This window comes from Diabrotica undecimpunctata, chromosome 7, assembly GCF_040954645.1.
Source record: "Diabrotica undecimpunctata isolate CICGRU chromosome 7, icDiaUnde3, whole genome shotgun sequence".
Lineage (NCBI taxonomy): Eukaryota > Metazoa > Arthropoda > Insecta > Coleoptera > Chrysomelidae > Diabrotica > Diabrotica undecimpunctata.
Window position 1 is genome coordinate 6191460 of NC_092809.1, and position 25868 is coordinate 6217327.

The 25868-nt window shown below is 33.2% G+C and overlaps 2 protein-coding genes across 2 annotated transcripts in view; one reads left to right on the forward strand and one right to left on the reverse strand.

The window, feature by feature from the left end:
* The first annotated feature begins 2289 nt into the window (after positions 1-2289).
* Nup160 (nuclear pore complex protein Nup160) overlaps positions 2290-25868 on the forward strand; it is a 71924-nt gene continuing 48345 nt past the window's right edge. Inside the window, exon 1 of the mRNA XM_072536635.1 lies at positions 2290-2720. The gene's annotated coding sequence lies outside the window, so the exon portion shown is untranslated. The remainder of the gene's footprint in view (positions 2721-25868) is intronic.
* On the reverse strand, positions 4604-24627 carry LOC140444932 (uncharacterized). The gene is made up of 4 exons (XM_072536637.1): positions 24464-24627; positions 9028-10102; positions 6766-6944; positions 4604-5500 (listed from the first exon to the last, which is right to left on the reverse strand). The coding sequence occupies exons 1-4, from the start codon at positions 24471-24473 to the stop codon at positions 5247-5249; spliced, it is 1518 nt and encodes a 505-aa protein (XP_072392738.1). The 5' UTR covers positions 24474-24627; the 3' UTR covers positions 4604-5246.

A 25868-nucleotide genomic window follows, 5' to 3' on the forward strand; every position in this document is an offset into this window, starting at 1 on the left:
GTTTAGTTCTTGGATGTAGTTAGTGTTGGATAATGGAATGGTTTCTAAACGATGAATGAAGCTGTTGAATGCAGATAATTTGTGTGAAATGGGATGGTTAGAATTGAAATGTATGACATGATCTGTTTGTGTGGGTTTTCTGTAGATGCTATAATCAAAGACATTATTAATTCTATTGATGGAAAGGTCTAAAAAATTGATGGAGAAGTTAGATTCTAATTCCATAGTGAATTTGATATTGGGGTGAATATTATTGATAGTGTTTAATAAGGAAAAAGCTGTATTTGAGTTACCTCTAATGAAAACTAAGCAATCATCAACGTAACGGAACCAGTGTAGAATTGTATTGTTAGTCATGATTTGAGTGGATTCTAGATGATTCATGAAGAGGTCAGCTAAAAAAGGGGAAAGACAACTTCCCATGGCCAAGCCATCAGGTTGTTTATAAAAAATATTATTGAAAGAAAAATAATCTTGTGATAAACAAAAGGAAAGTATTTCTATTATTGGTGTGATGACTGAGGGATTAGTTGATTTAGATGTGAGAAGGTCCTGGACTAACTGAATAGTTTCAAGTTTAGGTACAGAAGTAAAGAGATTGCTAACATCAAATGAAAGCATAGTCATATCTGGTAGGAGTTTTATGACCTTCTCACATCTAAATCAACTAATCCCTCAGTCATCACACCAATAATAGAAATACTTTCCTTTTGTTTATCACAAGATTATTTTTCTTTCAATAATATTTTTTATAAACAACCTGATGGCTTGGCCATGGGAAGTTGTCTTTCCCCTTTTTTAGCTGACCTCTTCATGAATCATCTAGAATCCACTCAAATCATGACTAACAATACAATTCTACACTGGTTCCGTTACGTTGATGATTGCTTAGTTTTCATTAGAGGTAACTCAAATACAGCTTTTTCCTTATTAAACACTATCAATAATATTCACCCCAATATCAAATTCACTATGGAATTAGAATCTAACTTCTCCATCAATTTTTTAGACCTTTCCATCAATAGAATTAATAATGTCTTTGATTATAGCATCTACAGAAAACCCACACAAACAGATCATGTCATACATTTCAATTCTAACCATCCCATTTCACACAAATTATCTGCATTCAACAGCTTCATTCATCGTTTAGAAACCATTCCATTATCCAACACTAACTACATCCAAGAACTAAACATAATCAAACAGATTGCTTTCAATAATGGCTACAACCCAGATATCATCCATAAACTCATTTATAAAAAGAAACGTAAATTGCTTCAACAATCAGCTTACCATAACATTACTTCAGATTCCCCATCTTACTTCTCATTACCATTTCACTGTCCAACACTTTCCGAATCAATCAAAAACACTATCCTGAATTCTGTTGAAAATATTAAGATTTCCTTTAAAGTAAACAATAAATTGAGTAGATCATTATGCAATAGTAAGGACTCTATTGACTTCAGCAAACGAAGTGGGGTTTATAAACTTCAATGTTCTGACTGTGATGCCACTTATATTGGTAGAACTTGTAGATCTCTAGTAACCAGGGCCATTGAACATTCTAAGTTAGATAACACTTCTTCTTTCTCCCATCATCTCAAACATCACAATCACACAATCAAGGTACCAGATGATATTTCTCTTCTTCATAACATCCCAGGTAGAGATTATCTCAAACTTGACCTTTTTGAGGATTTGGAAATAGTCAAGGAAAAGAAAAACAGTCCCAATTGTGTTAATCGTCACACCAGCATCAATAGAGACTTTGTTCCACTTCATCGACAATTATTTTCCTGATCTAACTTTCTTTTTGTTAACTACACATCCAGTTTTACTTACTTCTACATTTCTTTCTAATTTCCCATATCTTAATATCACCTTATTTAATCCGCCATACTTAACTCTATTCTTGTCACCATTAATACACTAACATCACTTTTCCAATATCCCATTTCCCATCCTCTCCAATAACTACCATCTGACTAATCACACAGATTTTCTTATAAATACTCACACCACATCTATCAATCTCTTATCACAATCAGTTTCAGTATCCCCAGCTTACATCTTTACATTCATCTCCTACTTCATTTTCTTTCTCTTTTCCTTTATTTCTTTTTCTTTTTCTTCGATTCATCTTCCACAAATTTCAAACCAACTTTTATTTATATCTACTTCATACAAGGAAACAATTAGGTAATAACCTTTTCTTTACCGCTTCCAAATGATTTATTAATTTCAACTATCTAACTTAAATTTTGCCTTACCCTGGTATACCAAATTGATTTTACATCACAGTCACTCATTGTTTTACATTCTACCACCTTTTTAAAATACCAAAAATTGCTATTGAATTTACTACACACAAAACACAATACTTCACTAAAAACTGCCTATTCACAAACTTAAGCACAATGACTTTTGCTCCTACTACATCATTCTACTTGACATTGATGGGTACTAACTGATTTTTCATACCATCTTTATATCAGTTAGCCCAAGACTCCAGAACAGATCAGAGGTAATGTAAGTCGAAAAAACTTCACCAGATACAGGGGGTCATGTAAGATGCCCCCATCTTCAGTTTTAATAATCAATAAGTTAAGTCTATTGCATTTACCTTGATAAAACCATGAGGATTATATTTTAATACGGATGTCCTTCGAAAGTTTTTTTAAGTGGCCATACAATGTTTTTTAACAACTTTTTATGTAAGTAGTAAAAAACCAACGTGTTATTTCTATATATTTAAATTTTAACTTGTGTTTTTTAATATTGGTATTTTTACTCTCTCTTTTAGTTAACTGATGATGGAATGATTTAATTCCGAAAAGATCTTCTTAAAATAAAAATTTAAGCTTGTAATAAGCAATTTTTTTATACCTTAATACACACGAACACCACGTGCTTTGTATTCAACAGGTATACTAGCCACTCCTGGATATTTCCACTTCATGGTTTGTTCCAGTTTCACTTTTTATTTTATTCTTAGTTTAGTGTTTTAAAGTCTTTCTGTTCTATAGTTTTTAATTTGGTATAATATCAACACTAAATTTGATATACCCTGTCCACGATTTCTTCGTAAGAGCCACTGATCTTTTTCTTCTTACTGCTGTACGCAGTTGTTGCCGGCGTATTATTATTAAAAGACGGGAAGCCAATGCAAAGATTTATTTTCCATTATAATGGTTTCAAAATCTAATAGTTGATACCTATACTGTGTCTAATATCTCTATGACCATAAACAAAAAGAAAAATCAATAAAACCTCACTCATATCATAAGTCATAACTTATCATGCAGTGGAAACACGATTTTTTAAAAACATCATAGAAACGAGGAATCATAACAAATCTCATATGATATTGTCATATGATAAAATCATGTAGTGTAAAGTCTACTTAATGCACAGAATAAATAACAATCAGAATTCCTACTCTCAGATGCCGCCTTTGGAGTTTGTCAGCACGCGATCGCCATATTTTAAACGGAAACATAGACTCGAATTAAGAAATTTGTGACAAGCTACGACAGAACTGTAATTTAAATTTTTAGAGATCAATAATTTAGTACATTTGAAATAATTTAATCTATTCTTCAACTAAAAGTACGAATAAAATAGTGCATATTATATATCTATATTGATATCAGTTTTACCCTACTGTCAATTATTTCTTATAATTTGAGTGCTTTATGATTAGAAAAGAAAAGAAGAATATTGTCACTGAATATTTTAATTTATATATCCATGATCTTACTCATCTATATTTATATCAACGGTGACAATAAGTCTTTCACTTACAGATTCCCATACATCTTGCAGTTTCCTTTAATATTACGCGATGTTTAGAGCAAATTTCTCTAATTTAAATATTTGATGATTAGTACCATAGAAAAGTACCATAATTTTAAGATTTTTAGTAATTTCTTTGTTTCGCGTAGGCGTAGGCGCAAAATTTCGGGCCAATCCTTTTTAAATACAATCATTTTTTTCGAATCCTGAGAAAACTAACAAATAGTTTTGAAAAATTTAAACACAGAATGAAAGATTACATTATTACCGAGGGCCGAAAGTCCCTTAGAATAAACAAAAAGTTTTTTTGAATGAGATATTTGAAATTAAAAATTACACTAAATTTTCTCTTTTTTTTCACCCCTGTAACTTATTAAAATAAACATTATAGGTGTTTTCAGGGACTTTCGGCCCTCAGTAATAATGGAGTCTTTCATTCTGCGTTTAACTTTTTCAAAAATACTTATTAGTTTTTTCAGGATTCGAAAAAAATGAATGCATTTAAAAAACATTGGCCCGAAATTTTGCGCCTACGCTCTTAAGAATTTATATTGTGTGATATGCCCACTGACTATTAATTTTCTGGTTGTTAGCTGTCATTGGCGGCTTGGCCACGTTACTTCAAAGGACTGTCGCTTCTCTGTGTTCGGTTGTTCTCTGGTAATATATATTCTTTATCTATGATTAGTACAGCTAGTAGACTACAGTAGTAGGTACATTAGTAGTCTTGTACATTCCAGCTTATCTTATTTTCCTAATAAGAATAAAAACTCCAATAACAAAAATAGTTTATTTCTTTACAAACTGTGAAAGTATTACAATAAAAACATTTATCAAAATATATAATTTCTAAACAATATTTCATACATGTATATAAAAAACGGGATGTGGCACTCCGGAGTGACCGAGCAGGGGAAGCATAGCTTTGTTATCGTCCATGCACAGAGGATTGTTTTTAATTAAATTTATCTTATTGTAATTTAATTTTAGTTTATTTTATTTCATTTGATTTTAATTTATTTTATTTTAATTTTATTAAGAAACACGCATGGGACTTTGTGTACTGCTGCGACGTAGTATGTGATCGGGCGATATTTCGTTTCATCACGTTTCTGTTGTTCATATTTTTTCACACCTCTGAGTGATCCACGGCACGGATCAATACATTCCGTCCGTAGCCCGCGATAAGAAACCATGCTTCCAACAATATTTCATATATGAAGGCAGTGTATTTTTTTACCAAACTCTACGAAAAAGCTAATTCGAGTTTTACAAATTAGTAGCTTACTTAAATTAAATATATATTCAAAGTTCTGATGTAGTACATCTCCTATCCATAAAAAATGCATAGTATAACCTTATCGTAGAAAACACAAACATTAACATAATTATTACAGCACAATACTCATATGTTCTTCCATGGTGTGTGATAGTAGCTTACTTAATTAATCACTCTTGGTTTGATCTTGAAATGATCCGATCTTCTCTATGTATTCTTTAAGTGGTACAACTGTTCCATCAGTAACTATCCTCAAATTGTCTCCAGAAATGTACGGATTTATATAAGGATTATGAATTTCAGCTACTTGGGTGGAACAGGCAGCTGCTGGATCAGAACTTGAAGCTAAACTTCCAGTCCAGTATTCATTTCCCGGTAACGAATTTCCATCCCAAGCGAAAGTTGCTACTAAAAGTTTACCTAAAAATCAATTAAAAACAATGAGCTGCACAAGTACAAGAAATTGGTACATCTTCAGTCCGAAAGATTTTAAAAAGTAATAAATTACATTCTTATAAAACGACATTTTGTCATGAGATAAATGAAGACCTTCCTGACCGACGTTTAGAATTTTGCAAGGACATGATTCTTCGAATAGATCAAGATCCAGATTTTCTTTACAACATTGAATTCTCAGATGAAGCAACATTTCAATTGAATGATACTTGCAATCAGGTATTGAGCAGACGAGAATCGTCATTGGATGCGAGAGAGCCAAACCTAATATCCACAGAAATGAAACGTTTGAACTGAAATAATAAATATCATTTGTTTGGGCCTTTCTTCATCGATGGTAATCTTACTGTTCAAAGTAAAGTTATGAAAACATGCTTTAAAAGGAAATAATTCCAGCAATAAGGGAGATTTCTGGCGATAACTTGGAACACGTTTGGTTTCATTATGGAGGAACGCTCCTATTAATTAGATGAAAATTTTCCTGATTGTTGGACTGGACGAAGAGGTCCGATCGAATGACCTGCCAAATCACCAGATTTAATTCCACTTAATTTTTTCTTGTGAAGTTATTAAAAAAATCGAATTTACGAAACATAACCTCAAAATTTAGATGAATTGCGTCAGATAATAATTTATGTACCTGCAGAATACTTAAACAGTTCTATCGAATCTGTTTACCATTAATTAGCTTACTTTCAGGAAGTAAACGGTGCACAATTTGAGCATTTACTACAATGAAATTACTGGCGCCAATAGTGAGATTCAAAGAGACTCACCTGAAAGAAGCACCTCGATAAGTGAGAGGCAAGGGGACTCACTGAAGACAAGCAACCCAAAGGGAACAAAAATACTACGTCCACATCGCTGTTCCTCGATTATGCTAAACGTAGTTTTTTAATAAAGTTAAATACAAAATCAACGAAAGACATTAACCTCATTTTAGCTGTAGAAACACTTTCGGATCTGTATTTTTTTTTCTGCAACAACAGCGTCATCTATTGCGAACCGAAAAAAAATCATATAAAACGTATTTACTTTTTCACTTAGAATCCGACTATGCAATAAGGATACATGTCTCGAAATAAATGTTACTTATTCTTGGAAATGGTAAAAAGGGGAATTCCCGTTTAAGATTTTAAAGTTGCCTTATTATTTTTTTTCTTTCGCTGAAGATTCTTGTGATAACTTCAATACCTTTATTTACTGATTTAATTTCATATTATTTTTACCTTCGTCTTCACCCGTTAATTTTTCATGCGGATTCCTATTACAAATATGGATCTTTATTCCTCCATTTGGATGTCCTTCTATGGGAATGGTCTCTCCATGTGAATATCCAGCACATTTTGATTCAGCCATGTACGCCAAACAGACATCACTTATATTATGTAACTTATCACCTAAAGTCCTGAAAAATAAGGAACAATTTAATATTGGGTAAGGTGATGAATAAGATTCGCGTGACTCAGAGGGCTATGGAGCGCCATATGTTGAGTGTCTCTCTGAGAGACCGAATACCAAACGAAGAAATAAGTCGTAGAACAAAAACAACATACGTCATCGAAAAAATCGTGTCGCTGAAATGGAATTGGGTAGGACACGATGCCAGATTATCAGACAACCGATTGACAAAACGTATTGTCAAGTGCTGACCAAGACAAAAAGCACTACGGAGCAGAAGATGATCATCAACCAGATGGACTGACGATGCAACTGAATGCAAGCCGTACAAGACAGAGACAGGTGGAAAGAGCTGAGGTCCAGCAGTGCAGGCATACAGGATGATGATGATGAAGGCGGTACAAGTGCGTAGCCTGGGTAAGTGAGTTTGAACTATATAAAAATTGTTGTAATCTGAAGTTGGGTATGAAACCGATTTTAAATTTATCGCTAAGCATTCAACGAAACAGCTACACATGTGAGTGGCAACGTCGTTAAACTCACGACATAGTAGCATAGGTTTTTGTTGGTAAAGTTTGAGGTTATGCAAAGAGCAGGTAAAGGTTTTAAGTCTGGTCAATCTCGTATCGCTTTAATTTTTATTGAATATTTTCGGTTAGTATTGCAGAAATTTGAATTGTTTTGATACCATTTATGTTTTTTCGGTATAGTTTGCTAGTAATTAAAAGGCGCGCACTTGCCCCATAAGTGCGTTTTTTGCGTAGCGGTAAATGCGCCCTTACGTTAACGCATTGGCCCTGGTATTAAATCTGAATACTATTTTTTAATTCTTATGTAGCGATGATGCGAAATACATCCGAAAGACGGAGAGAGGTTCGCAATATTCAGCAGAAGCCCTTAAAAGTGCCTTTACGGATATAACAAATCAGAATTTCACTATCAAGGGAGCATCGCGGTTATACAATATCCCTGTGACAACTTTATGGGATCACTTAAGTGGAAGAAGAGGTGCGAAGGGATCAGGATAAGGTCGATCTACCGACATTCCATTGGCAGAAGAAAAGCGACTGGCAGAAGGTCTTCGAACGATGGAGAAATAGGGATTGGTTTTGTCCTTTAAAGAAGTTTTAGAATTAACAGCAGTTCTTCCAATCAAACAACCTAAAAACTCCATTTAAAGATGGTAGATCAGGTGAAGACTGGTTCTTAAATTTTAAAAAAAGACATCGGCTGTCAATAAAGAAACCGGAAATAGTTGAGTTTGTAAGGAAGAAGGCCATGCATCCCTTTGTTGTTAAATATTATTTTAGGTTATTGGGTGAAACCATTTCATTTTTGGGACTTGCTGACAAACCTGAGAGAATCTAAAATATAGATAAAACTGGATTTTTGAGTGATCCTTCTAAAACAAAAGTTGTTGGCAAGCAAGGAGCAACATGCACAAGAACCACTAGTGGACCGGAAAGGGAAACCACTACAGTGATGATGGCAGCACGCGATAGTGGTGAAAAAATTACTCCATTAATAGTTTTTAAAGGCAAACATATCTGGAATGAATGGATCACCTCAAAAATGATGCCTTCCCTGGTACTGCCTATGCTCTACTAAAAATGGCTGGATTGAAGCTAATATATTTCGCAACTATTTTGACTATACTTTTGTAAAAAACATTGGTCCTGATAGTCCTATACCAGGTATCTACGACGGACATTCAACGCACCTCACGGCAGATTTGGCCAATTATGCGAGATCGGAAGGAATCACCATCCTGAAATTACCGGCACATACAAGTCACATTCTCCAGCCATTGCATTTGACGGTGTTTAAAATTTTAAAATCAATGTGGGAGAATACGAAGAACTCGTAAAGTGGTAGCGACAGTTTGCTCATCGAAGACTTCCCAAAAAAGCTTTTTCTAAGCGAGATACAGCACGAAAACTCTTTTTGCAACATAGCGACCGGAGAACAAGGGAGGCGACCCCTTGAACTTTAGCGTCCTCTAATAAATACGCGCTAAGGCCTCAAAAATGTAACATTTCAACGGACTAGTAATTTTTTGAAAATTGTTTGCAAAAAAATAAATTACTTACAGTATCCTTTTTCCAAATGTATCCATAAATAGTTTATCTTGATGTGCCGAAACTTTCCATACTCCTAGACCTATACCAACCATATGCAAATATACTGATTTTGAAACTGCTCTACCCCTTGAATTCGCCTCTCCTAACAAGGTGTCAAAAGAAATTGTTAATCTTTTGACGTAGAAGGTGTTATCAAAAATATTTTCCTGTCCAAACATATTGATATATCGACCATTCCAACTGAAGTGTTTCTTTTTAGTCATTTCATGATAATCTAAACATTCTTCTTCGTAAAAACTGGCAAATAAAGTTGGTAAACTTGTTTTAATAGATCTACCGTAACCATTATCAGCTGAATGTTGTCTCTTAGAATATACTATTTCTTGGTTTTCTACAGCTCCTGTTCTATGCAGTCTTGGTCCCACCAAACCTATTATTATTCCGTCTTCTTCAATTTTACTCCTATCTTCTTGATGTTTGGCTATATTTTTTCGATGACCTTCGTTAATAAAATATGTATAAGAACTAATCGCTAACAGAGACGATAATTTAAGTTCGTCATAGGTCATATAATTTTCCATTGTCAGAGGAAGTTGCTCTTTACAGGTACCTATATCTTCCCAATGTCCAAGACCAGTTACTCCGTCGAGCAGTAAGTACCTGTCATAAGGTCCGACGAAGCACACTGCTCTTTTACTTAATAGTCTATTAATGAGATCTATGGGAGTCATGGCTTTGTAAAATTTCAGTTCATTGTCGTTTCCATGCTCTCTTTTAAAAAGTATAAAATCACAACACATTTGAAGAACTTTTTCATGGATAACTGGATAAGCGGACGTGATATTCCTTAGCAACACATTCTCGTTTACTATGTTTTTTAAATGGTTACATCTATTAGTTTCTGTAGGAAATTTAACAGAAAAATTTTCACTTTTCTGTATTATTTCTTCTAGTGAAGGCTGTGCCAATACTGGAATTTTGAGGTTGTGTAACAAAGATGCAGATTCTTGTGTCCACTTTGGTGTAGGAGACCATTCTGAACAAGTATCGTTTGATTCTGGCTTTTTAAACAATTTACCCAAACCTAAAAAATATATTACGTTAAAAAGTGTATATCATTACACACAATATCTAAGAGTTGGCAGAGAAATACCATGATTATAATTTTAAAAAGGGTGAAAGATGTGTTGATACAATTTCAAACTTAGTTTGAAAATCTTTTCTAAAATCCTTGTACCTACAGTTTATATTGATGATGTATGAAGCAATTTACAAAATACATAGCAGATTTGTAAAACAATACAAAATATATTGTATCTATTGTAGAATATTCTACAAAAGTTTGGGTTCAACTCCAAAAAATTATAAAAGTTTGCTCAGCATTTGATTAAAACGTTTGGTAGAACTATCCGTGTGAGCAGACCTTTTCAATCTGTAAATATAGAAAAACAAGCCTTGTTCCCGATGAACCATTAGATGCGGTACTGTGTATTTTTCATAGACATATTAATAATAAAGTGGATAACAACATAATAATAATTAAAGCGGACATTAAAAAACTTCCAATTTCAGGGAGTACGAGTCCGCTTGTAGAATTATTTGTCGATTTCTAAGGATTCTGTATATATTGTGTACATAAAATATAAAGAAACCCAGAGAACCATCCGAAACAAAATCAGGAAAGCCAAACGCGCACGTTTTACAAGTTGTAACAAATCTTCAGGTAAGATTAAATTTTAAAATATTTTATTTCTGGGGTAAATAAAAAATATTTATATAATTTATAATTGGGAGTGATCTACTGATTATGTGTTCTGTATAAAAGCAACAAGCATATCATGAAAAGCTATTTGGAAGATATACAGGAACAAGACATCGACATGAAAGAAGAAATTGAGGACCCAATCTCAGAAGTCTTGGATGTTACATAAAGAGTGCCTCAAGTTTTTGCTCAGAAACATGCTTTGATGATAAACAAACACGATTAGAGAGGCAAAATAGCCGCTGGACCTTGCTTTCATGGGGCCTCTTAAAACCTACTACTCGCAGGAAATTGAACATTGGCTAAGGAACAACCCTGGAAGAGTAGTCACCTGCTAACTTTGCGAATTGCTTGGTATGTAAGATGTGCTACAGCTGAAATCGTTATAAATGGTTTTCGAAAGAGCGGTATCTGCCCATTTAATAAACAAATTTTTCGAGAACACGACTTTGTCATTCACAATCAAGCGGAAGGTGACCGAGTTCCAGTTCCAAATCTACCAGAGGCTGAACAAGAAAACCAAGTAACTTCTCCGAAGCATGTAACTCCTCCAAGAAGTATTGATGCGACCAAATGTGTGGAAGATTTATAATGTAAGAACATTTCTAATATTAGAGATTCAACAGTGCGGCCACAAGATATTAGCACTTTACCCACCACTTCATTTTACAAGTCTAGTATTAAAGAAGGAAAGTCCAGAAAAGGATCTGCTGCTTTGATTACGGGTACACCATACAAAGATGCCTTAGAAAGTAGTTTGTCAGAACAAAAGAGAAATAAAAGTATTTCAAAGGGAATTCCGAAATTAAAAATAGACAAATGTGAGCCTTTTAAGAAAACAAATAAAAATAAAGGAAAATGTATTGCTAAGAAGACAATGACAACCAAGGTTAAAAAGAAAAGTGCTAAGAAAAGGGAAGCTTTTAGTTCATCTGAAGTAAATGAAGAATTAATTTTAGATGATTATTCTGACATGGAGTGTGACATTGGGGAAGAGGAAGCAGAATGTATGTTTTGTACTGGACTCTTCCCTGAAGATACCTCGAGCGAACAATGGATTCAGTGCTCAAAGTGTTTTAAGTGTGCTTACACCGACTGCACCAATGTAGACAAAAAAGATACATATATTTGTGATTTCTGCCTCGATGGCTAATTTTATCCCGTTATCCTGATATACGGTATTATATTTTTTTTGTCAGTATAAATTTACCGTTTTTTATAAAAATTTAAATTTTATTTTTTACTTCATTTATAGAAATGATTTATTTTCGTTCAATAAATCATTCTCTATAGTCTATTAGTTGTTTTGCTCTAAACTATTCATAAATTAATTGACGTATTAAAACTAATATTAGGGTTCAAAAAAAGTATCCGATATTAGGGCACTTTATCTACTAGTTCGTTAAAAATTTGATTTTCATTACAACCAATAATTCTGGCTAACATAATATTTATATAAGACGATAGATATACTAATAGGATAGATAATACTAATAATAAAAGTATTAATACAATAATGAAAATATTAGTTTTGTTTCTATTATTAATATCCACTGTTAATGTCACAGACATCTTTATCTCAAATTGTTAATTTGAAATCGGGTATAATTATATTTAACTACCTAATTAAGATTAGCAATATAAATAAATCGGATCAGTTTGAAATAATATTATAAATTTAAATCAAAATATTAAAACATATACTACACTATGTTTTGGAAAAAAATGTTCTATTGACTGCTGTCCAAATAATAAGGAAGCACTTTCAAGAACTTTTACTTATCTTTATAGGTATGCCTGTTTAAATTTTATTTACCCTGAATAAGTCACACGCATGCCTTTTAATAGGGACACCAAGAATAACCTAAAGCACAAAAACTAAACCACAAAATTTCAACCAACTCAACTTGAACTCAACACGATTCGATTTCAGTGCCTTTAATGCCGCCCGGCTATCCGATCAAATTTTATAAATCTGTCCCTGCAGTTCCTCTGTATTAGTGGCTGAAGGCACATATCCGTAGCGTAAATTTCTGCTTGGAAGATAATAGAGAAATTACACAGGTTTGGTTTTCATCCATATACTACAGCTCCAATACTTTTCTCGGTTTTAGAGCACTGCACATGTCTACCAGCATTGATCTGCCAATATCATATTCGTTTTATCCGATCTCTCCAGATTTGATCGCGGTATCCTGTCGCCCTGATTTTTGGCGACTTTTTGACCCCTTTAGCTATTTGGGCCACAACCTCCTCTTCTTGCTAATTTTCCATCATTTCTTTTTATTCAGTTGCATACGTTAGTGAATATCCCATGCTGCTGCATCATAAAGAGAATTTGGTGAGGAATTATTAAATACACCTTCTATATCTAGAAAGGTGATTAATGCAAACTCTTCATTATTATTTTACTGACTGATTTTCTGAACTACTCCGTCCAGTGCTGTTTCTGTTGATTCTCCTTCTTGATAGGAATGCTGCTTGCCATTGAAAGGATCTTCCAATAACCATTCTTAAATATATCTATCAAGAACTATTTCTATTGCCTTTAATAGAAATTATGTAAGACTGATCAGCCTGTAGGATTTAGGTAGGGCGATGTCTGGCGGTGTGCTATTTTGTGTCTGTATACCACCTTTAGAGTTGTCCTAATTTTTGGTATATAGCCTAGTGCTATGCTATAGAGCGTTTTACGTTAGTAGATAAGGCTACGTATTTCTTATGGACGATAGAAGCGCGCCGATGCTACGACAACCACTTAGGTACTACCACTACTTACCACTACTTAGGTAATACTTAGTGCGAAACATCCTTTACATTATTATTACCTACAAATGAAATAAAAGTTGCACTTGTTTTTTTTTATCTTTTAGTTAAATCTTATTTAAAGCGTTAATAAACATGTAATGTTCTTCTTCTTAGAGTGCCATATCCCTACGGAACGTCGGCGACTACCATGCTTATAATATTTTTATACTGATCTCGGTCTTGCGCTACGTGTAGCAATTGGTCCGCTGTCAAACCTGTCCACTGCCGCAAATTCCTCAACCAAGAGAGTTTCTTCCGGCCTATCCATTTCTTTCCTTTGATTTTACCGTTGAGAATTAGCCGAAGGAACTCATATCTTGGTCCTTTGATTATATGTCCAAGATATTCTAGTTTACGCCTCTTAATAATATTTAATAGAGTTCGTTGATGTCCCATTCTTCGAAATGTTAAACACTACCAAAATTTAACTATTTTATCACACCTATAATGATTACGTACCTATATCTGTCTATTAAACAAGATTAAAAAATAAAGTATAGACCCTTAGTATAAACCCTTAGACAAGGAAAGAGGGAGGACAGGTAACATTTAATAAACCTTCGAAAAGTTAAGACAGTTTCGAAGTGACCGCCATGCTTTGGTGCCTGTACGTTGCCCATTACTACCTCTCGCAGGGTTACCAGATCTACTAATTTTTCAGTAGATCTACTGATTTCAACTTTTACTGATTTACTGAAACACTATATCGATCTACTAAAAAATATGTAATAATAAAATCATGTTCAAAATTATGTACTTATTGATATATATATATATATATATATATATATATATATATATATATATATATATATATATCCATTATTCTCATTTTCCCATTTTCTGGTGTCGGTTTAGGCTTCAGTCAATTCCATACGATTACGCGTCCACTCTCTTTCCTTGTCTAAGAAAAACCTAAATACTTTACCGCCTACAACAAAATTTAAATATCGGCACTGCCCGTATTTTTACAGCGTTGGCCAAACATATTACCTGATACAATTTTTAATTTAAACCTAAATGTTTTTAATTATTTTTCCTCTTTTTGACCAATTTCTTGTTTATAACACTATATACAAATTATCATCAGAAACTGATTGTTACTGCATTTTTATCAACTGTTTAATTTGAACTGCTTATATACATAATTTTTTCAAAAATAAAACAATGTAAATAAGAGAATAATTATTATAGAATTATTGTACAGATGTTTTTATATAAGAATAATAAATTCTATACCTCAAACAAGAATTTTTGATTTACTTACAGAACATTATATAAAATCCAAGTTTTTAAAACATATCTACTGATAATGCCACAGTTTGGTAAAAGTATCTAATACAACGAGGATTATGCTATCATTACAATCAGTTGTTGATGTTGATACTGATTTTAATTGATGTTTACATCTATATTTATATCGTAATTGTACAGAATCGGTCCAAGAGAAACATTTATTTTATTTTTATATTGTATACATACAATAATGAAATACAAAATACAAAAATGAAAATTAAAAAATAACAATACACCTACACCTACTACTACTGTTAGGCCAGGAAATGAACCTGAAAACCAGGAAATAAACCTTGGTTTTGATTGCTTTATGCTTTATATATATGCTTTATGATATAATATAATTATATCTCAACCCTTAAAAACCACCCTTAATAACATTGCAACTTTTATAAGTAATTTAATAGATCTATACAGAAAAAAAAAAGAATTTTCACATTGACAATTTCTCACACACGCAGACACATTAGCAGATGTTTCTTCTTTTCTGTCTTTCGATTTGAATGGAGAAAGTGGAATATATTATAACGTATTACTGCCGAAAAACCGGCTCTGTGGTATTGAACGAGGCGTGTTTTTTAAGTAAGTACCGTTTTGGAATTAAAAAAAGACGTGCAAAGATATAGCAATAATTTTATTTTTACATGAAAGCCTGTACCTTAATTTACTTTTCTACATAATTTCCGTGAATATTGAGGCACTTGTCATAACGTGGCACCAGTTTTTGAATACCCTTCTGATAAAATTCTGCCGCCTGACTTGTTAACCACTGCATCACAAATGTTTTGACTTCGTTATCGTCTTGAAGACGCTGACCGCCCAGGTGTTTCTTCAAGTGCTGGAACAAATGATAGTCGCTGGGCGCCAGATCAGGGCTGTATGGAGGATGATCTAGAGTTTCCCATTTAAATGATTTGATGAGATCTTTGGTCTTATTAGCCACATGTGGACGGGCATTGTCATGCAGCAAAACGATACCCTTACTCAACTTGCCACGTCTTTTGTTCTGGTTTGCACGACGCAGATTTTTCAATGTCTCACAATAAGATGCTGCATTGATTGTCTCATTACGAGGCAGAAACTCCACTAGCAATACTCCTTTTCTGTCCCAAAAAACTGTGCACATGATTTTCCGGGCAGAAATTGTTTGCTTAAACTTCACTCTTTTGGGTGATGATGAATGTCGCCATTCCATGGATTGTTGTTTCGATTCTGGTGTGACGTAGGCCACCCACGTTTCGTCACCAGTAACAATTTGGTCTTAAAAATCTTCACCTTCACTGTGGTACTGCTCAAGGAAAGTCAATGCACTGCCTAAACGTTGGGTTTTGTGCAAATCCGTCAACATTTTTGGAACCCAACGTGAACACAATTTCCGGTAATTCAAGTTCTCGGTAACAATGCGATACAAAACACTACGAGAATACTGAGGAAAGCAGTCGGACAATGATGATATTGTAAAGCGTTTTCTGTCACCTTTTCGTCCACTTTCTGCACCAAATTTTCATTAGCGACCGAAGGACGCCCACTCCGTTCTTCATCATGCACATTTGTGCGGCCATCTTTAAATGCTCTCACCCATTTCCTTAGCATTCCATCACTCATAATGTTTTGTCCGTAAACATCAACGATCTCATGATGAATATCGATCGGTTTTACGCCTTTAGCACTAAGAAATCGAATAACAGCCCGTACTTCACAATCAGCGTGACTCACGATTGTTGGAGGCATCTTAAACACTGGAGTAAACAAGTATACAATCAAGAATCAGACTGTAATGGCGTCAGTGCGTAGACAAGATATGTAGGTAACCAGCGCTCATGCGCGGAACGCCGACCGTAGCGCTGCGGCGGCGGAATCGCAAAACGGTACTTACTTAAAAAACATGCCTCGTATATATTGAAAATGCTCTATTACACGCCCAAGTGGGCTATTCGAATTTTCCGAAAAAAAAAAAATTCGTTTAATAAACATATCTCCTTCATTTTTGATGATAAAAAGTGTTTTCAAAAATGATTTTGTACAGTTTTTTGAAGAGCTATAAGACTATGTAAATTAAATTCCGTCAGATCCCTTAATTTTTAAGTAAAGTGAGTTTAAAGGGCTCGGATAAAGATGTGTTTGCTCATAGAAGTTTTAAACAGCCATACCTCGCTAAATATTCACTGTAAAGAAAATCTATGTACAGGAAAATTGTTGTTATTAAAAAAGCTACAATTTAGGACTCTTATCATTTTTTTCGTATCTCCAGTATTTTCGGAGATATTTTGAAGAAAAGGGCGAAAAATACGAAATTTATAAGTTTAACAAAAAATCAATTTATCTTTAAACTCCAATTTTTCTAAAATTAGGCCTTTTAAATAAGTAAAACTTCTTGGGTGAATTGATAATACATAATATACAAAAAGAATCACAGAAGGGTGAAGATCAATTTTAAGTAGGAGTATAGTTAGGAGGTTGATTTTTTCGTAGAAAACGTAAGGTTTCTTTTAAAAGGTCTAATTGTATACCTGAAAAAATATTCTGTAAGTTTTTCTCGAAAAATGCAAATTTTCCCGTTAGTTGGCTTTGAATATTTTAAATTATACATTTGACAACAAAGGGCCATATTTAGGTTTGTATTAGTCGTAGAAAAATTATAAAAAAAGGATTTTGTTTGTGTTTCTAAAAGATATAATTTTATTATCTACAGTTTTTTTGATCAAATGGATATTTTTCGAATTATTCTCAAAAAACTCTATAGAAAAGTCAATTTTTTCGTCGAAAAACTGTTACTTTCAACCGCGAATAACTCGAAAAATATTAGTTTTATGAAGAAAACGTAAAAAACATTTTCTTCGTAGAATATCTTTTTTCCATCAATTTCCATTAAAATGCAATGAAAAATTCCCACCCCCGAGATGGTGTGGCAATCACCACCAAGTTTTTAGCGTACAGCGGCATGATATAGAAAATGATTCTTTGGCTATTTGTAAAAATTTCAAGTAAATACATGCTGGACGAAAAAATTGCGAGCCAAAATGCTTCATTTCCCGGCCTATATTGCTGTCTAAACAATCACTCGGAGGCGGCGACAAATAACAAACGAGGAAGAACAACTAAAAATACATAAGATGAAAAAACTAGGAACAAAAATAACAAACGAAGACAGTGAACGAATTATGAGATACAAAAATGGATAAAAATGAGATCATAGAGCAATAAAATTACAGGGGTAAGATAGTGTGGGTACATATTTAGAAAAGAGAAATAGAAGTTATAGCTTTTAACAGCTATACATAATGTATACCACCAGGTAAGAAAAAAAGGAAGCAGACCCACACTACGATGGAGAGAATACAACTCAATACACAAAAGGATATTTTACGTAAAAAAGAGCAACAACTTCAACGGGAACTCCTAAGCTCATCGCGAGCGATCACTGCTATTATACAGCGTTCCAAGTTAAGAAAATAACATTGCGGAGATAGGGCCATGTATTTCTTATGGACGATAGAAGCGCAGCGATGCCACGATGAACACAAGCACGATTCAGGGTTGTATAATTTGTATTTTCGTTTTCACAGACATGAATTAAATAATTGTTTTTTAACGTAATTGACCAAAAGTGTCCATTCGAAACAAGAGATGAAAAGTAGGGAAAATGATTTTAATTAAATATATAGTATTTACAAAAGATAATTTTATTTTATCTTATTTTAATTATAGTAACGACAGTTTATTTGTTTTTCGGTAAGAATATCATATACCATGAATCATAGAAATCAGTAGAAAATATTGCTTAGTTAAATCATGTACTTTGCCGGCTATTAAAGATTTAAAAGCAAATAAACGGACCGCTTGGAATGCATATATCTAATTACTAATTGCAACTTAAAATAATACGTTGTGCGTATGTCAGCGATTTTATGTCGTTCTCTGAGACTACATAATGATAATAAGGCTTTGTGGTTCTTCAGTTGTTATTCTGACTTTACAGTTAAATGTTAATTGAAAATGGAAATTCGAAAAATATATCGACAATCTAGTAAACCGCATGCCTGAGAGTTTTGGCAACACTGATCTCCATAAGCCTAATGTTATTTTCTTAACGTGAAACGCTCTATAGTAAATCGCAACAAGCCAAAATAGTTCGGTCGTCAGAGATTTAACCTCTACAGAATATACGAACAAGCTAAGTTTTGCTGAGAATGTAAATTTTGATACCCCCAAAAAGATGCAAAAAAGTTTACTACTTTTACCCCCGGCTTCACACAAAAACGCCCCTTCGTAGGGAGGAAAACACGGAAAAAATCGATTTTCCAAGAATTTGCACATCATAGAAAAAAATATTGCAAATAAAAATGTAGCTGAGATAATTCTGAACAAAAATGTTTATTGGTACTTTTTGTGTAGAATAAACTTTTCTTCCAGAAACAACGCTTGAAGCGAGCAGCGATTTCAAATGCCAGTTACGCTTGCGAAATCAATTTTAAATATCCGATAATATAGAAAACCCGATAATATGCATAGGTGACGATCGCATAAAACGCGTGAAAACTTTTAAATACCTTGGCACCACAATCAATGACCAATCGGATCCACAACAAGAGATAAAAACCCGAATACAAATGGCAAGACAAGCTTTTGTGAAATTCAGACCGCTCCTATGTAATCAAAACCTACATTTCGAAATACGCTACAGAATGGTCAAGTGCTACATATGGTCCATCTTGCTTTATGGCATGGAAACTGGAAAAAAAACATCTATCAACAAACTTAAAGCATTTGAAATGTGGTCATTGAGAGGAATGATGCGCATACCTTGGGTGGATAGAGTTCGAAACGATGACGTCCTTAAGAGAGCCGGCGTGGAAAGAGAACTCTTTGAATTAATTAAAAAACGCAAGATTGGTTACCTTGGGCACATATTGAGAGGAGCAAAATATGAAATACCACAGTTAATCCTACAAGGGAAGATCGAAGGTAGGAGAGGAGCCGGCCGCAAACAATTATCCTGGTTAAGAAATATTAAAGAATGGACAGGAATACACAATACAGGCGAGCTGTGTCACGCCGCCAAGAACAGAATTCTAGTAATGAGATAGTCGCCTACGCACTTTGGTGTATGGCATGTTAAGAAGAAGAAGAATCAAATCGACGGTAAAAATTCGATGTCTTGATTAGAGCGTCCTATTGACAAAAATTAAAATGCGTTTTAAAGGCGAAGAGTGCAGCATTTGTACGCAATTTTTGTATTTTTTAAGATTCTCATTCAATCAATAAAATGTGCCACTTTACTAATTACTACTAATAATTGAATTAAAAATATTTGCGGCCTCTTTTTGACTTGCAACCCATTATCAATGTATTCTCCTAATTTTAAATGTACGTAAAAATGTGAGTTTGATTTAAGGTCGCAGCATATTATCGTGCACGTATAGTTTCCGGCACGTAGCGTTTCCAGTCCAGCAATCGGACTGCGCGTTCACATTTTCATACATAGAACGTTTGAGTTTGGTTCGGTGAAGATATGATCTCGCTTTTCTCGACAAAAATTATGTGCAATTGCTCTTCTACTTAACGATAAAGAAAGAAAAACTGTAGTAAAAAGAAGGTTTGAAGTACATCCAATGCTAAGAGAAAGGAAGAAGGAAGGTGAATACTGGACATTATACAGAGAATTAATTGATGACGATGAAAAATATTATGGATATTTTAGAATGAATAGGATTCAGTTTAAATATGTTTTAAATTTAATTTCACCTTCAGTTAAAAAACAAAATACTACATTTAACGAAGCAATACATATCAAACCAAAAAGTATTTTTTAAAAAGAAGAGGTATCACTTCCGTACAAAAGTCCTAATTGTTTATCACTTCCGTGATTAATTGTCACATGAATAAATAGCCTCGAAAATTATTTTTTTAAATACTCTGTATCAAAATCAAACAAATACCTAAAAAAACGGGTGTGGCAGCCCAGTGGGACTGCCGGTAGAAGTTATACTTCTATACACGCGTTCGTCGTAACAAATTTATATGGGAGTCAATCTGCACAATCATTACATATGTAATGCTATAGGTAAGAGAGAGCAGAAAGCGAAAAAGAATTAGGTATACAGGTATATGGTGCATCGTTTGCTGTATATAAACATTTGACCTGTAATAGGAGTATAGTAAGTAAATGAAGGATTGAATAAATATTTTAATGAAAATATATATTTTTATTTTCATATATGTATAAAAAGAGTTGAATGCAAAAATTTTTTTTTACACATTTTTTTTTATAGCCCTTTTTCTATCCGAATTGTCGAATAAAGGCCTCTCCCATTTCTCGCCATTCATCCCTGTTGTGTGCTAGGCGTTTCCACATTGGTCCTGCGACTCTTTTGATATCGTCGCTCCAGCGCATTTGAGGTCTTCCTCTTGGTCTCTTCGCATCGTACGGTCGCCAGTTTCCGACTTCTTTGTTCCATCTACCATCTTCGAGACGTTCGTTGTGTCCAGCCTATTTCCATTTTAATTTAGCTGCTTGTTTCGCGGCGTCCTTTATTTTTGATCTGTTCCGGATTGCTTCGTTCGTTTGCCGATCTATTAGTGAGATACCAAGGATCTGTCGTTCCATGGCTCGCTGAGTTTTTCGAATCTTGTCCATGTTCTTTTTTGTGAATGTCCAGGTTTGAGCTCCGTAAGTGAGAACGGGAAGGATACAAGAATCGAACACTTTTGTTCGAAGGTTTTGGGGTATCTGTTTGTCTTTCAGTATGTATGAGAGTTTTCCAAATGCGGCCCATCCCATTCTTACTCGTCTGCTTATTTCGGTAGTTTGGTTTTCTTTGTTTACCTTGATATTCTGACCCAGATATATGTATTCTTCTACATGTTCCACTTTTGTTCCTTGGATGGTTATCGTCGGTTGATCATCTTTATTCGACATTAGCTTAGTTTTACTCAGATTCATTTTCAGTCCTTTTTTTATGGATTACGTATGAAGCTCATCGATCATCGTCTTCAGTTCTTTCCAGCTGTCGGCTATTAGTACTACGTCATCTGCATATCTTAGATGGTTTAAATACTTTCCGTTTATCGATAGTCCCTTCGTTTCCCAATTTAGTGATTTAAAGATGTCTTCAAGTGCGGCAGTAAATAGTTTTGGAGATATGGTGTCTCCCTGTCTTACTCCTCGGTTGATTTTTATTGGCCTTGTTTTCATTCCGTTATCCATCGTGACTACCATTTCAGCGTGTTGATATATATTATGTATTAATATCCTATATCTAGAATCTATATACACATACTCTGCAGTAAAATTCATTGTTAATTTTGGTATTAATATAAAAATACAATACAATACACTGCAACATAATTCAATATAATAATACAATACAAATTAAAATGCAATATTCATAAATATTTAAAAATGACAATATACGTAACTTACTTACGCATATGTTTAATTTAACATGATAAAAATATTAATAAACAAAATATTGTTGGGTGATACAACTGTCAATTTATCTGACATAGACAAATACAATATTTAATTGTTGTTTGTTGTGTATATAAGTACACATTTGAACTTTCTTGCGATATTTACAAGTTTTAATTTATAATTTAACATGCCTAACGAGGCTTGTTACTCCCGTGCAAATTTACAAAGTCGAACGCGCGTATAGAAGTATAACTTCAAAAACCAACAACTCGGATTATGTTGTAAATTTTCATTTTATTTTAAAATTTAGCATTTTTGAGTATATTACATATATTTAATAAAATTAACGTGGGGTTTTTAAATATTTCAAAAATAAAAAAGGAAATTCATATTGGGATTCGAACTCACATCCACCAGCGTATGAACCAAACACGTAAAATATTTGCCAATTAGACATGGCACAAACGCATTTCAAAATTGACAGTTGTAGGTCATACAGTGATTTATTGAGATTATTATTTTGAAATACAAAAGACTAAAATAATTATGAACATTTAATAAATAATACAAAACATATCACATAAATAATAATATTAATAAATATTATATTATATATATAATATTATATATATAGAATATATATAATATTAAATATACATACAAAAGGAACATTTTTATTCTCGAGAGAGGAAGAGAGAGAAAATATATCTTCTGTCTCTCTCTTACTCATTATCTTACATATGTAATGATTTCACCGATTCACTCCCGTACAAATTTGCAACGTGGAGCGCGCGTATAGAAGTATAACTTCAATAAACAACGAGGGGAAAACGACGGACATCTAATTCACATTATCCGTACCAACCGGTTACGACTCGTTAGGTAGCCGTCGGAATAGGTAAAATATTATTTTCGACTATACTGAACGGAAACGTTAGGTGTCTGATACGATACGTTCCTGACAGTGTGAGTTGTTGATATTTAAAACCATTTCAATTATATTTTTTGGAAACGAAACGCTACGTGCTGGAAACGCAACGTGCATGATAATATGCCACAACCTGAGGTGTCTGATACGATACGTTCCGGACAGTGTGAGTTGTTCATATTTATTTATTTATTTTTATTTATTTATTTAATTAACGGATATACCATTTTTACAGAAATATGACGTCAACCTTTACAAAGATTTTAAAATTTAAAACCATTTAAATGATATTTTTCTGGAATTAAACGCTACGTGCTGGAAACGCAACGTGCATGATAATATGCCACAACCTGAGGTGTCTGATACGATACGTTCCGGACAGTGTGAGTTGTTCATATTTATTTATTTATTTTTATTTATTTATTTAATTAACGGATATACCATTTTTACAGAAATATGACGTCAACCTTTACAAAGATTTTAAAATTTAAAACCATTTAAATGATATTTTTCTGGAATTAAACGCTACGTGCTGGAAACGCAACGTGCATGATAATATGCCATGACCTTAACAACGTTATGACGTAGTGATCCTGCAGTCGGATCTTGTACTATTATGTCCATCTTCTCTTATAAGACCTAAAGCTATTAGATACCTGTAATAAATTTTCTCCTGAAATCGATTATTTTTTATTTCTAGAATGGGTTATAAGCACAACCCAAACTCAAAGAGTACATTTTTCTTATGCAAGCAATCCGTAAATTGACTAGTTTTTTCTTTTCTACAGGAAAATGCAACTTTACAAAATCTACTAACAAGAAACTACGTCTCTACCTACCGTTTAGCATGATTGCACAATCTTGAAAAATTATACCTACCAAATTAAATACCTATATAAATATTTTCACTTGAGTATGATACAGGGAAATATAATATGTATATGTAGAGAATTTAACAAAAGGGGAATACCACTATTAAAAGATAAGTGTCCATAAACTTGAAAAATATTTTTAAATGACCGAGAATGCCCGACTATATTATTATCGACAATTATTGTATATATCAATATATTTTCTGGAACTGATATACTATACACTATACTATAAATTAAGTAGGTAACTTTAATTATCAAAAACTACGGTTATTTAATGCACATCCAAATGTTTGCATTTTGTGTAAAATCATAGTTTGCTAAAATAGCTTACTTAGTAAGTTAAAATATAAACTTCTACTCACTTTGAAACATTGTATATTATTATTTTAAAATTATCTATATTCAATCAATACTGAATTACAAATCTATCAGTATAAACACAGTACACTACATGTAGCACTAAAAATCTTACTTGAATGGGAAATAACACCTAACACCGGGCATTTTATTATAGGATAGGTAATAAAATGAATTACATGGAAAACACAGAAACCCACATTCCCACATTAGCTTAAGGTCGAAGCCAGAACCGGGTTAGGACACCATAGACAATTTAATAATTATGAATTTGAATTTGACAATCGGGAAGACATTTGTATTAAAATCGTGGTTTAGATTAAGCGGCCCCTAGACGGTCAATATATTGGACAATAATTTATATTGCGCAATATATTGATCGTCTGTAGATCGCATTGAAGGATTGCGCAATATATTGTGCCAATCAACATGACTTTGATTTTTATTGAGCAATATTGTAAATATTGCGGCGTCTGTGAGTAATATTGCGCAATATTGGTTCAGTTTCGTTTTAACACTCTTGTTGTAAACATCGCGGTACGGCAAAAAATATGTCTGCAAAGGGAAAATGGAAAGAAAGAGTGTTTATTATAGAGTGTATAGATGTGTATCGGTTGTTACCGGCTTTATGGAATGTCAAGAGTAAAAATTATAGTAATAAAATAAAAAAAAAGTAACGGTACGACCGGCGCACCTTAACTGGCTCTCGAACTCTAAAAAACTACTTTAATCATACACGAATTGGCTCCCAAACCAATACATGAACTGGCTCTCGCCCATTACAAAATTCCCAGAAATTGAATCTTCTGAAACTTGAATTTTAAGGAAAACATGTATAATATACACCAGAAATTAGAAATATAGTAGTAAATAATTTATTTATTAAAGAAACTGCAACTTACAGACTGTACAGGTTGGTGCCTTCTTGACATATTATTACTTTTTACTATATTTAACTTAAAAAAAAATATACTTTTTTTCTGTAAAAGACGTATTTGATGTTCATAGAAATTTCTTTTAAGACGTATTGGTTTTCGGTATACTCTTTTAGTGATAAAAGAGTATATATTAAAATATTCTTAAAGATCATACATAATCGAATTTACAAAAAATGTGAAATAGACATAAGTGACTCTCAGTAGTTTAGATTTAGAAAGGCATTGGGAACAAGAGAAACACTTAAAAATGCCTCGCTCGCCAGAAAAAAGTATATCTCTGTTTCATTGCCTACCAGAAGGCTTTTGATAGAATCCAGGATGAAAAATTGTTGTATAAACTACAGAAAATGAAGCTATAGTATTTTTCATATAAAAATGCGTGCACATCACAATTTATATAAAGTGAAGTCACTTATATTTAAAATTTAAAGAACGTCAAAACATAGCTTTAAAAACTAATTATTGTCGTGTA